The sequence below is a fragment of the Engraulis encrasicolus genome, chromosome 15, assembly GCF_034702125.1.
Source record: "Engraulis encrasicolus isolate BLACKSEA-1 chromosome 15, IST_EnEncr_1.0, whole genome shotgun sequence".
NCBI classification, from domain to species: Eukaryota; Metazoa; Chordata; class Actinopteri; order Clupeiformes; family Engraulidae; genus Engraulis; species Engraulis encrasicolus.
In genome coordinates this window covers 7,110,450-7,124,502 of record NC_085871.1, presented here as the reverse complement: position 1 = coordinate 7,124,502, position 14,053 = coordinate 7,110,450, and the positions used below count along the sequence as shown (strand labels likewise).

The window sequence follows — 14,053 nt, the reverse complement described above, 5'->3', positions numbered from 1 at the left end:
ATGGCATGGAGAATGAACAAAGAACTTACATTGCACATCACTGTATGATAATGCTGTTGAGATTCAATCTAATGAGATGTTTGCCTCTCTAGCCTACTGTCCTGTAGGCCTACAACTTCATAGAAATAAATAACTGAGGTTTTGAAACAGCAACCATGTTCAGTTCACTTTGTTAGAAATAAATATGATTTGCCCCAATTTTTTTATTTTTCCATTTGGTAAGGCCTATGTGCGTGCACACGTGTGTGTGTGTGTGTGTGTGTGTGTGTGTGTGTGTGTGTGTGTGTGTGTGTGTGTGTGTGTGTGTGTGTGTGTGTGTGGGTTGGTGGGGGGAGTAATCAACCAGTGCTCTCCCCCATCCTCCTCCATGACTGAGGTACCCTGAGCATGGTACCGTCCCACCGCACTGCTCCCCATGGGGCGCTGAGGGCTGCCCCCTAGCACGGGTGAGGCATAAAATGCAATTTCGTTGTGTGCAGTGTGCAGTGTTCACTTGTGTGCTGTGGAGTGCTGTGTCACAATGACAATGGGAGTTGGAGTTTCCCAATGGGCTTTCACTTTTCACTTTCACTGTTTGTGTGTGTGTGACGGAGGTCATCTTGCACCTGTTCACCCCCCTCGGGGATCGAACGTGCGACCTCGTCAACTACAACGGTTCGGCAATGGGAGACACAGTACGATACCACTGGGCCAAGAGACTAGTCTCTCGGCCCAACGGCACGAGACTGTATGAAGCTATCGGAGGGAGGTTTACCACGTTCCACGCCAACTCTGTGCTAGTTAGCCTCCGTTACACTCTCCCCCTTAAACCTCACTCCCATCCCGGGTCAGCGGCACCACTGTGACGGAGGTCATCTTGCACCTGTTCACCCCCCTCGGGGATCGAACGTGCGACCTCGTCAACTACAACGGTTCGGCAATGGGAGACACAGTACGATACCGCTGGGCCAAGAGACTAGTCTCTCGGCCCAACGGCACGAGACTCTATGAAGCTATCGGAGGGAGGTTTACCAACGTTCCACGCCAACTCTGTGCTAGTTAGCCTCCGTTACATGTGACCTTCCTACACCCCGAACAGCAGCCTTCAGAGCTGGTGAATGCGCAGATGCAACTTTGTCTCAATTTTGTGCTGTATAAATAAATGTTGATTGATTGATTGATTGACTGATCATCTCTGATTATACGTCCAATATAGGCTTCCTAGTCTATAGCTAACACATTCTTTTTCAAGATTCAAGATGAAAGATATTTCAATATTTATTTTACTGCATCTCATTCGTACAAGAGTATTTTTGTGGTTTGTAAAGATACATCAATGAAAGATGTGTGTGTGCGTGCATGTGTGTGCACGCAAGCGTGCGCGCGTGTGTGTTTGTGTGTGTGTGAGAGAGGGTGTGTGTGTGTGTGTGTGTGTGTGTGTGTGTGTGTGTGTGTTTGGTGCTGCTTTGGAGGTGGTGCGTACTTTGAACTTGGTGCGTACTTTTGGTTGGGTTGGTTAAGATCTTTCAAGATTTTTTTTGCCCTTCCTAATGCATTTTGCCTCATATTCTGTGTCGTGCACACCACTCTCTGAAGTGCCTTTCTGTTGTAAAAGAGATTCCATACAATGTGTTATTGGTTCCAGTCAAGAAGATAGTGGTGCCTCTGTAAAAAAAGAGCATAGAGCCTTTTGTTTAATAACAATAACTGTCTTGATTGATGGCAAGTGATCAATGTCAAGGATAGTTTTGTCTGCAGATGTGGGGCCCCTACTCATTTGCTTTGGCATATGGCTTAACCATGCGTCTAAAATCAGTAAACGTCAGCGATAAACATGGTTAGACTAGAGCTACCTTATACATAGAAATCAAGGGCGCTTTTTGAAGCGTGGTGCATTTTTTTCTTCATTCTTTATTTCTTAACAGTGTCACTGCTGTAGGCTACTCCACTCATTTATCTGCAGTGAAAGAAGAGAACGCCTCATTTAGGGAGCCCAAAAGTGGGGATACGAATGCACCACTGCATTCCCCTTTCTGGCACTTATGGAAATATGTTCAAGAGTAAATAATCTCCATGGAGGTTTGCATCCACAGGTCTCCATGAACTAGAACTACAGGCGTTTCCTATCTACGCGGCAGAAATTGCATGGTCTCGAGCGCTGTCAGAACCCCATGTATCTCTTACTTGTGATTGGTAGATTGGTTGACACTGCTAGTCGAACCAATGATAGAGCGCCTTACTCACAGTAGGTCGAATCAATATGGCGGCTTTCTGAGTTTTTGAAGAAAAGCTAAGGTGTAATTCTGCACTGTATGACAAACATTTTGTCACATTTGAGGTTTTATTTTGGTCATTTATGACTTAATCCACAGCAGAGAAAAGATGTCAAGTGAAGGCAATAAGAAGCAGTTTTGGAAAAGGAACACAGCTAAGGTCCCTGGCAGGTAAGTGACGTGTTCAAGCTAGCAAATGTTTTAGCAATCTTGCTAGCGGGCTGTACGCTAACGCCAGCTTGTTTGGGTTTCGGTTCTTTATACGTTTTCCTTTAATATTCAAATAAATTATGTCCATGGACATTGCGACAAGGCATGTTCCGTTAACTACAGCTTTGAACGCATGCTTGACATTATTTATCACATGCACTACATCTAAAATCTAGCTAAAGCTAACCCTGTTTATCACAACAGAAGATAGCTCCTGCTTAGCACGTCAAATAGTTGTCTTTCTTATTCCAGATTTTTTTTTGTCAGTGATCTAGTTAGTAGTAAGAATGAGTAAAATAACGTCAGTGCAATCGATGTCAGATCGGTATGCTTGCATGTCATCATGGTTAAGCTGCCAGACAGACAATGGTAAAAGATGTATGAATTTTGGTTTCATGCTTGCCATCTTGTGATCATTTTGTGCCACATATACTGATTACTTGCGTCAAATCATAACATGGCTATGGTGTCGCATGACTGACACTTTGTTTTGGGTGTAGCTTTCATGTCATTCTGCCCTGAATTTGCACATCAAGTTGAATGGAAAGGAGTTAAATCGACTGTTTACATTTATGTAGCTAACGTTAGCTTGTCTCAGGTGTTGACGTTAGCCCTGAGACATAGCCTATATCTCATGTCAATTTGAAAATAAAACGCACAGTACATCGCAATATTTCATGTCGTCCAGTCCAGTCATGTCCCCAATTTTCACAGACCATTGTAGAAGTTGAACTGTAATCATGATAGGAGCATCATGAATCACACTTTCCTGTCTATCTATGTCCTGATGTGGAACACGTCAACATGATCCCTGTTTTAAATGTTCAACACACTCGTCATTGACACCTCGCAAACACACCTCGTACTCATGACATATTCTAAAACGACAAGATATTCTTTTAAGGAAACAAAGTAGAACTGGGCTAATGACTTCTCCTGATGTTGTGCCTTTTCGCATCCACAGCATCAGCAAACTACAAAGGAAAAAGACAGGTCTTTAACGGTTTGATTTTTATTCCAGCATACAACATGTTTACGGAGCCCAGCATCCTCCCATTGACCCTCTTCTTCATGCCAAGTAAGACTTGTTGGAACTGTATGATGTACCTGAAATGTTCATGTCATGTTTTTATGCACAAAGAACACATGTACTAGCTTACAGCATTCAAACAAGTATTGACGAAATATAGTCTGGCCTTGCAATCCGTTCCACTTAGTTAACATTTCTCTGCACATCTGGATTGAGTGTCCTGGTACACATTTCATGACTCATGAGACAACATGACCAGTCAGGAAAACGGAGCACAAACAAGGGAGGGGGGTGAACGATGAGTCCTTACTATACTGTACAGATTACACATCACAACCAAACAAAATTGGGTATCGGATCCAAACATTTTAACATCAACAGAATTGAACTGGTGTTTAAACAGTTCCAGACCCGTTTGTAGAAGTAGCTGTAGGTGGCTAAGGTAAGAAAAGGCTAGAGGAAGTCAGTGCGTTTCAAATGTAGATGGCGAAAGCAGGAACTGGCCTCTTCTCAAAAGCCTAATGCTCATTTGGATTCAGTTAATGGAGCCTCTGAGCTCTGGCCTTATTGCATATTGCATGCTAATTCTGATACTTGTGCAACTGTGGCTTACTGCATTTCTCAAAGTACACACACACACACACACACACACACACACACACACACACACACACACACACACACACACACACACACACACACACACACACACACACACACACACAGGGCTGTCATGATAACAAATTCTGCTTGACGATAAATTGGCCAAGAAGTTGTTTCGATAAACGATAATTTTGTCTTGTGACCATTTTCAAACAATAAAATGACAATGGGATAAAACGCAAATACACCCTTTCAAAAATTGAAAGCATCACAATGGGGCTGATGGAAAGATTTTACTTAATTACAACCTGAGAATGCAGGCTCTCTAGATTGCTTCAGTGTTATGAAATGTTTTACATTTATTATTAGGGTTGGTCATCTACCTGCCTTACTTTCTGTATTAATATTTTTCTTCTTTCTCAAGCACACTGAATAACAGTTGTGTTATGATGTGTTATACAAAGAGCCTACTATTGATGGGCTATTGTTATTTCACAAATTAATTTATTGTTATTTCAACAAATATTTGTTACTAGCTAATTTTCAATCCTTTTAAATCAAAATTCAAAACAGCCCTGCAAAAGGCCATTTTGCTTGGGCTTCTCTTTCTCTCTCTCTCTCTCTCTCTCTCTCTCTCTCTCTCTCTCTCTCTCTCTCTCTCTCTCTCTCTCTCTCTCTCTCTCTCTCTCTCTCTGAGATGCGTGGAACTCCACACCAGACAGGTTTTTTTCAGCCAGGACTGCACTGAATATTAAACGTGCACCGTTGTTTAAGTGTCACTACACTGTGTGTAATGTGGCAATCGGTAAACAGTCTCTTAATTAGAGAAAGGGAGAGGGTGACGCGGGAAACAAATAAGCATGCAAATATATCGTGGTCAGAAAAGTTATCATGCTTGTAAAAAGTTATCGTGCGATTTATTGACTTATTTTATATCGTGACAGACCTACACACACACACACACACACACACGCACACACACACACACACACACACACACACACACACACACACCATTAGACAGATGACAGATAAAGGAAAATATTGTTAAGGGAGATTTTTTTTTAAGCCTTTGTCGTTTTATGCAGAGTCTGGCCACAGTGGATTTTCATTTCATTTTCTGTGGAAGTTCCTTTTTATGGCTGATTAGGTTTTTGTTCAGGGACTGCATGTTCAATCATGTTAATGTCTATAGAGGGCTGTGTTCCGTTTTCAGTGCATTTCCAAAAGTGTTCAACCTGTAATGGAATAGTTTCAAGGAAGGCAATGCGGATTCAATACACCCATTCTTATGTTAATGTATTTTTTTAAAGAAGAAGAAAAGCGTTCGGCATGTTTGTGCTCCCGCTGCTTTCCAATTTAACACAGTGCTGCTGAGTTTGAAGAATAGTCAGGAAGCTGATTTGGAATTAAAAGTGTTTTTCTATTAATTTGCAGAAATAAATGTGTCTCATACTCATGGGGTTGTTCTGTGAAAAGGTCAGATTTAATTGGTTTTGAAAATTGAAATCTCTCAAGAGCCTCTTTATAGCAGATCGAAGAAAAAGGATTTTTGCTTACATAAAATGTTTTTAAAGGCTTGCTCTTTTGGCTGTTTCAAATGGAGCTGTGCTGTTTGGAGTTCTTTGGGAAAAGATAAATATGTTTGGCAATGTATTTTCTTTGAAATGCATTGGCATATGTTGTTACTTGACTGTTTTGTTTTGTACTGTGTGAGGTAGGAATTATGCAATAGTTCATAATGATGTCATTTATTTTAGTGTGTGATGGGGTGAATTTTGTTTTCGTTTAGCATGTGTGACAGCGATGGTGTAATGGTTAGGAGGTTGGTGTTGGATTGGAGGATGGCATGTTAGAATCCTCTACCAGCTGGTGGATGGGGTGCCTTTGAGCAAGGGACTCCAGGGACTATATCCAACACATACATGTTATTTGTCAGAGCATAAGTAAAATGTAATTGAGCGTTGCTTTGTAGAGTTTTTTTCCTGCCAGCATCAGTAATACAAACATGGGCTTGCATAGTTTTCAAGGCCTTCGTAAAAAATATTTTATGAATATGACCCAAGCAGTATCGCTAATGAAGGATAAACAATCATTATGTAATATATGACCGACTTGAAGAAGAAAAGTACAGCTGGATTAATAAGCAGACCTTCTATAAATATCCACTCTTACTTTCAGTGCAGTACTTGCATAGTGATAAATAATGCAATTATGCAAATCAATGATTAAGTAGCACATACTATAGTAAAAGTAAGGTTCTTGCCTACAGCTATATTATACATATCAGTGGTTCTTAACCTTTTTCTCTTAAAGCACCCCATACCTGTTCCCAAGACAAGCCACACACCCCTAATTCAAACTGCTACACATGTGTACGCATGCACTGGAAAAATATTTAAGTGATTAATTCATGATTCTTACTTGAGACATTAATCAATCCCTTAATGACTTTAAATAGAGCCCCAAAACACGTTATAATTTGGTTTTGATTTGGCCCAATTATAATGTTTGCAAGCAGAATTTTGATCACAACCTCAACACAAACAAAATTCTGTGAACCCTCTGCAATCTCTGGCGCACTCCTGCAGGGAGCCCTCACCTCAAGTTAAGAACCACTGATAGATATTACAGATTCTGTATTAGGTAAACCCTCTCAGGCATTAAAATGTTAAATTATTATATTTATGTTATATTGTATATTATTTGAATTCATTGCAATTTTCAACAGATATGAAATGGGGGGGGGGGGGTGTAATTCAAAAATTTCACTGTTGTGGAAACTGCTTTTGGCATTGTTAACTTGTCACTGACTTAATAATCAGTAAGGACACTGAAGACCAGCAAGCATGCATGAAAATGCATAGTGCAAAACAATAATGTCAAGTCGGCTTTATTGTCAATTTCTTCACGTACTGGGGCATACACAGAATTGAGATTAAGTTTCTTACTTTCCAATGCATACATAGGCATGCTTAAGGTATAGGCATAGACAACAATTAGACAATAAAAATAAAGACCGTAAAGTGCAACACTGGTCAACAGAATTCATATAGTAAGAACGTATTGTGCTGTGAGTATGTTTACATTGTCCTAGTGTAACATTCTGACATAGTAGTAACATTGTGATGTACATAGTAATAAATAACCTTAAGTTAGTCTAAACTGAACAGGGAAGAATGGTAAAGTTGTTCAGGACAACAGTCAGTCAAGCATATCAGGTATGATATGCAGCAGCAAGATGTTTGTTGTGTGTTACAGGGCCCTAGGCAGTTTTTTTTGGTTGTGTGTGTGTTTGTGTAGCAATGCAGTATTTTTGATAACCTAGAGCTTCTAATGGCCTCCTCACCCATGGACGGTTTATGATCCCACCAAGTTTTACATTTCATATGCTCAGAAATCTTTTTGTGCAAATGGTCAGAGCTGACAATGTTTTGTAGAGAAATATATGTTTAAAATAGATTTGATTGTCCTTGACCAGATATTTTCCCAGTGAGCAGTCACAACACACAATTTGAAATGCCATGAATTGATGATATTTCTGATACAGAATCTCTCAAAGGTTTAAGTTAAACCGGAAATAATTTGTTGACCTTTTGTGTTCTCTGTCTTGCCTCCAGTTTAATTAAAGCTGGAAACAAGCCGCCGCTGACGCCAGGTAAACCAAAGAAAGCCACCACTTTCCAGGAGTTTGAGAGCATCACGAGTGACGCCTGGGATGTGGGGGACGACGACGACGAGCTGCTGGCCATGGCCGCTCAGAACTTGAACATTGAGGTGGTCATGGAGACGGCCAACAAAGTCATAGAAAACCACAGCAAGCTCCAGGAGAGGCAACAACAACAGCAACAGCAGCAGCAGGAGCAGCAAATGGACGATGTTTTTGAATTGGACACTAAAGAGGAGGAACAGGAGGAGGAGGAGGTGGTGACTCAGGAGGAGGTGGAGGAAGAGGTGGTGGATGGAGGTGATGGGGAGGAAGAAGAACACGAAGAAGAAGCAGCTGAGACGGCCGCGGAGCTGTCCTTCAGCTCGGAGGCGGGCTCATACAGTGACAGTCGACTGGTCAAGTCCTTCAGCGAGGCTCCCATTGGGTCGCCAAAGGGTCAGTATATGACTGATGCATTCTTGTCAGATGTTTTAGTTCCATTTCTCGGTTCTTCTAAAAGGCCAATATGTCTTCAACCTCTGTTCTAAAAATGAGGTGTAGTTTGATACTTAATAGCGTGCGAAGAAGTGTGCTGAGCAGGTTGAAGGAGTCACCAGGAGTGGAGGTTTCCAATGCAAAAGTCAGGATGAATGGCCAACTACTGTACACATTTAACACTAAAAACCTGCAGAAACAAAAGAAAATACAAAGCCAAAGTTTTCTGCAGACATGTAACGAGTCAAGGGATCCTCTTACCTTAGAGGCCTGAATGAGACTGCCGCTCATGGGTAACATGGTTGCTTATAGTGCTCCCACTAGGAGTTAAGTGATACACATCAGAGCATGCACTATTTTGACCAATAAGCTCCTTTACGGAGTTGTCTGCGATGTTTTAGAGTCCCCCTCGCCGTTTTATTTTATGTTTGCTGCTGTCTTCGTCATTTGTCTCAACCGGCTTTAGAATGGATGTCTATGGGCAACTCAGAATAGGGGCTCAAAAAAGTGCACTTGTCCTTTTAAGCTATCATCTCCTCTGGCACACTATTCAACTTCTAAACATTTTTGACCCACATTAAGCGTGGAGACAAAAATTACAATGTGAAGACTCAGCACAACGATCATAATTCATGAACATCTTGAGACAAAGTACCCTCTACACTCCTAGTGTGAATAAGGAAGTGCAACCACATTCAGTCAGTTTGGCCAAGTCAGTAACACCGGTTAGTGGTACAACAGTCCTTTGGTGTTGGCGCATTAGCATTGTGCTTGTGAAGATTATGGATGCGCACAGTATGGTCATGGCATTATGCCCAACAGTTAGACTCAAATTCAGATGTATAAGCTTAACTGTGTCTGATCCTTTTTACTTTTACCATTTTGCTTCAGTATCTGTTAGTGGCGCAACGGATCAGCATTGATCCGTGACCCGTTCGGAACAATCATTTCGGTTCGGCACACACATGGTCCGCGGAGCGATTTATGAAATTGTGCGCATGTTCAATCTAGTCGTTTGGGACGTCTAACTCACGCACTGTATGGAACACAAACAACAACACAAACTGTTCCCGAAATCTTGCCTGTGCCATAGTTGCAAAACATTCCGTGTGATAGCCTACTGTAAATGCATTTTGAAGACTGACTGTCAAACTCAAACTGTCAATGTCTAGAACTACTCTCGCTAAATGTTTGTGTTGCGATCGGTTGAGTTCAGCGCATTTGCGACGCAGTGAGATATGCTCATGTAACGTACCGCGATTGTCGCGTGTGATATAAAAACTTTGGCAAACTGAATTAATTTCGTGTTGTGACTCCTCTGACATTTTGAGGACAGCGAGCAGGTTAAATCATCTGGTTAGGGACTGTACGTTATTTACCGGGGGGGGGAGGGCTGGTGCGCTGGAAGTCCGGTCAAAAAAAAAAATCATGGCCCCCCCCTCCACCTCAATTTTTTTCCCCATGGCCCTCCCCCCACTTCAATTTTGTTTTCCCATGGCCCTCCCCCTACAGGTAAAAAAAAAATAATATGTAAAATTGGTAGATGAACAACCATCATGAGAACAGTCAGAGTAGCCTACATCAAGGGCGGTTGTCTGCACTATTATGTGCTATCGATATCAGTGGATACCTATGAGAAGCCGCTAGAATCTACCTCTGCGGCTGCATGGGATGCCTTTTAACTCCACTGTCACCAAGACAAATTGCCTTCACTATTGTTTTTACGTGTTAAGTAAAAATATTATTATTAATAATAATGATAATAATAAAAACTTCCATTTCAATACCAATGTCCGAGTTGTTACTACTGTAAACTAGGCCTACTGTGGAGAGAGTTTCCCCACCGCAGCTTCAATATTTCCCTGCTCGACAAGCAGCGCCTTTCACTACGTTTTACATGTTCAGCACAGTAGCGAAGCCAGGGACGCAGGAACTGGTTTTGACCAGGGGGTGCTGTGAAAAAAAAAAATCTGTTTTTTAGATGCAATTTCCTGCGTTCTAATCAATTTTAGGGTGAGGAATGGCGAATCATATCTGAATAACTTCCTCATGTTTTATGTAGCCTAAACAAGGATGGGTAGATTTAACTTTTTTTTTTTTACATCTCACTTTGACATTATTAAGTTCTTCTTGCGGAAGGGAAACGCGCACCTGATGTGGAGGTGAGGGCGTGTTCAAGAGCAAATCGCGCTGCCTTGACAGTTTGTCTCTTCAGCATGGGCAGTGTGCAATGTGTGAAATTAGAAGAAATGCTTTGACTAGGCTATGCGATGCACTCGAGAGGTGACCGGGCTTTCAAATAATTTAGATTTTCTTGCAATTGCGACTGTGGATCTCAAGGTGCATCTCGATCAGGACCCCTGTCCTGTCTCCCAGACCGCGCATAAAAGCACGCACGCACACACACAGGCATAGCTCTACCTTCCCGAATGTGATTACACTCTGACGGCCAAAGAGTTCGGGATGTGATCGGAGCAAGAAGTAGGCTAAGCGCCAAAGCAGCTCGAGCCATTGCTGGCTATTGATACAGGGAGAGTGAGAAAGCCACCTTTAGTTTGCATTTAACGTAGGCCATATTTAAGATGCATTAATAGGTGGTGCTATGGTGGTCAAATCAGCAAAATGGAACAAATTGCCAAAACAGAACCAGTACAACATTCCAAAACATCCAACAATAGCACAGCCATTACACACCGCGGCAATTCAACTTTGACAACTGTGATGATAGACAAGCCATGCAGGCACACCATCGGCTGTGCTCTCCTTCAGATTCACCCCATAGCCAACTCCGAGGCTAAGCTAGACTACTTCACCAGCAACAGGCAAGACCTAGCATACCAATACACGCTTCTACGAATCCAATCTCCACAGCAAGAAAGAAAAGTCACTTCTTACCTGACACGATGCACAACTTTGGTGACATTCCCTTCTCCCGTCACGCTTTAAATGTAGGCTACATAATTCCTTGCTTAGTTGGTCCGTTTTTGTTCACCAAAGTGATGAGACTTCTCTTCACAACAAGTTCCTCCAATGGTTTCAAGACCGTATATGATGCATGGGCAACACATCGCCGTTAATACCACTTTTATTACTACCTTGACACCACAAGCTATTAAAACAAACGTATCTCCCGCGTCACTGCACCGTTCTACCAAAGTACGTCTAGGCCTAGGTATTGTTCATTCCGGTCTGGTTGGGGTCTAAAAGTTTTTTGAACACAGATGTAAAGCACACGGCGGTGCCATTAAATAAAATCATGACTTACCAGAGGCTGTGACCACCAGTTGACTACAACACCTCTCCAAAATTCCTCTGGAAATGCCCATCCAATTCGTTGTCAAAACTTCCCAAACTGTTTTGCCCATATAGTTCACCTCAGCTAGTTATTTGCTCACGGGCATTTTCTATGATGCTCAATGTTCCCGTAGCACTAGCAATAGGCCTAATCAGTGAAAGAGAGTCAGCGCGGGCAATCTACAGTAGCTGCACCTGATAGTTTTTTGACTACAGATACACGTTCAGTGCTATAGTATGCGCCGGGACCTTGCATCGCAAAGCTATGTGTTTCAGAGCATTTTATTTTATTTTTAAAAATAAATTAAAATAAAATGAATTCGATTTTTTTTCCCATGGCCCTCCCCCTAACTTCGATTTTTTTGCCATGGCCCTCCCCTCCACCTATTTTTTTTTCATCATGGCCCTCCCCCCCCTACGCACCAGCCCTCCCCCCCGGTAAATTACGAACAGTCCCTTAGACATTCTGTGCGCTCTGATGTCCCTGCAGAGTCTCCGCCTTCTTAAAGCAGCCGCTGCCCTTTTTAACAGTCAATGCCGATTCTCTCTCTCTCTCTCTCTCTCTCTCTCTCTCTTTCTCCTCTCTCTCTCTCTTCTCTCTCTCTCTCTCTCTCTCTCTGAAATGCTGAACCGCTGAGGCAATTGTGTTTCAATAAATGATTGATGCATTTATCTGCATTTGCATGTACAATTAAGGACATGAGCTCTGGTCTATGTGCCATCTGTCAGTAAGTCACAAGACTTTAAGCCATTATTTTGGTAGTGTGACATTTTTTATATTTTGGTAATTAGACATTTTGATATAGATGAATCTAGATTAATTTCATAATTGCAATGAGATTAATCTACATTCAAATAATAATCTATGCCCACCCCTAACAAAAGACACAATTTATGTGTATTTGTCTTATCGATTGAAAAAGAAAAAAAAAAGTTTTTTTTTTTTCTTTTTTTTGCTGATCCGAAAAATGAGCCGATCCGTGGACTCTAATCCGAGGAACGGTCCGAACCGTGAGATTTCTGATCCGTTGCACCCCTAGTATCTGTGAAGTTGACTCCCCTCACGTGATATAACAGGGCCAGAAATATAGTTGATTATAATACAATGCTATACACTCTGTTTACCTCAACAAATTTTGCCTCTAGTTGATGATACACTGATCAACCTTTTGAGCAATCTGTCTGGGAAACAATACTGTAACATGTTGTTTACACGGTTAATCACATAACACTTTTTATTAGGAGAACTTGGATTAGCAGCAGACAACTTTTTTCAACTTTCCATCAGAAAATGAATAGCTAATCATGATGTTGCCTGGCAATGTTGCTCAAAAAGTTGCCCTGTCTATCATTACCTTAGCTCCCAAGGTTAATAAATAGATTATAAATATAAATAAATAAATACTATATTGTCTCTCTGTATTTGGGCAACTGTTTTGTGACGGCACTTGTATTTGTAGTTATATGAATGGAAGATTACCAAATGTGATGAAGGGCCTGCCTTTTTTTTCTTACTCAAGAGCCCTAGCACACAGACACAGCCTTATTTACTTATGGTCGAAGAGTATAGATGGCCTAAGTGCATACTTATTCCTCAGACGCAGTCCTCTGTATTTTGTGTGTGTGAATTTACCAGGCCAGCCCCTTTCTTGAAATGGTTGTTTTGTTGGTTCATGCCTTGCCAGCCTAAAATAACTAATCTGGACGTTTAAAGCGCAGGCAAACTGCTTTCCATCTGGTGCCCCAAATGTTTGATGGTGTGCCTGCAGATGTGTAGTCTCAAGCTCGCTCGGCCTGATTAGATAATAACAGACAGAGGGGCTTTCATTGCGGTGCAGCGCGGTGCAGTGCGGCGGGGCCACTTGGGCTAATGGAGATGACTGGCGTGCAGTGATGATCAGGCCTCTGCAGGCAGGGAGGCAGGCATGTCACGATCTCTGCCCCTCGGACCAGCCTCGACTTAATGATAATGTGGTACTTTGATAGAATCGGATGGCCTGCCTGGGTGAACAGTAGAGCTCAGCTTAACCCTGGTGTTCGGGTCATTTTGACTCGTTTTCAGCTTTTAGCTCGAGAAAAATAGTATCAGTTATTATTCTTCCACACTGAGATTCACTGGCTTTGGCTCGTTTTCAGTGAGGAACATGAATCTGAAAAAAATAAATAATCAATCATGAGCCTAAATCAACCTGATAAACCTGATTTTCACCAAAATAAACATTCAGTAAAGCAGAAAGTCTTCCAATTTGGGGTATAATGACAGTACTTCACAAGCACCTTCACATTTGCTGTGTAACAGGACTTACTATTCTTTTTGAGTTCATTTGGCAAAATACTTTTCAGGCTCAAAGTGTTTTTGGCTTTGCCTTGTAAAAAATGGATATCTATATCTGCTGGATAGCTATTCAGGAGAGTTATTTTTTTAGACTCAATGATTTAGTTATTAATTAGAATTAATCTGCATTAAAGCAAATATGGTATTGTATTCACAAGTATCATACATGCATAGCACTAGGACCT

General features: G+C 41.6%; 1 protein-coding gene across 1 annotated transcript in view; it reads left to right on the top strand.

Moving 5' to 3' along the window:
• Positions 1–2,236: 2,236 nt before the first annotated feature.
• The window catches only part of tbc1d22a (TBC1 domain family, member 22a), a 115,128-nt gene continuing 103,311 nt past the window's right edge, over positions 2,237–14,053 (top strand). Inside the window, exons 1-3 of the mRNA XM_063218147.1 lie at positions 2,237–2,423; positions 3,484–3,540; positions 7,716–8,200. Coding sequence (XP_063074217.1) covers positions 2,362–2,423; positions 3,484–3,540; positions 7,716–8,200 — 604 coding nt within the window. The 5' untranslated portion in view covers positions 2,237–2,361. The remainder of the gene's footprint in view (positions 2,424–3,483; positions 3,541–7,715; positions 8,201–14,053) is intronic.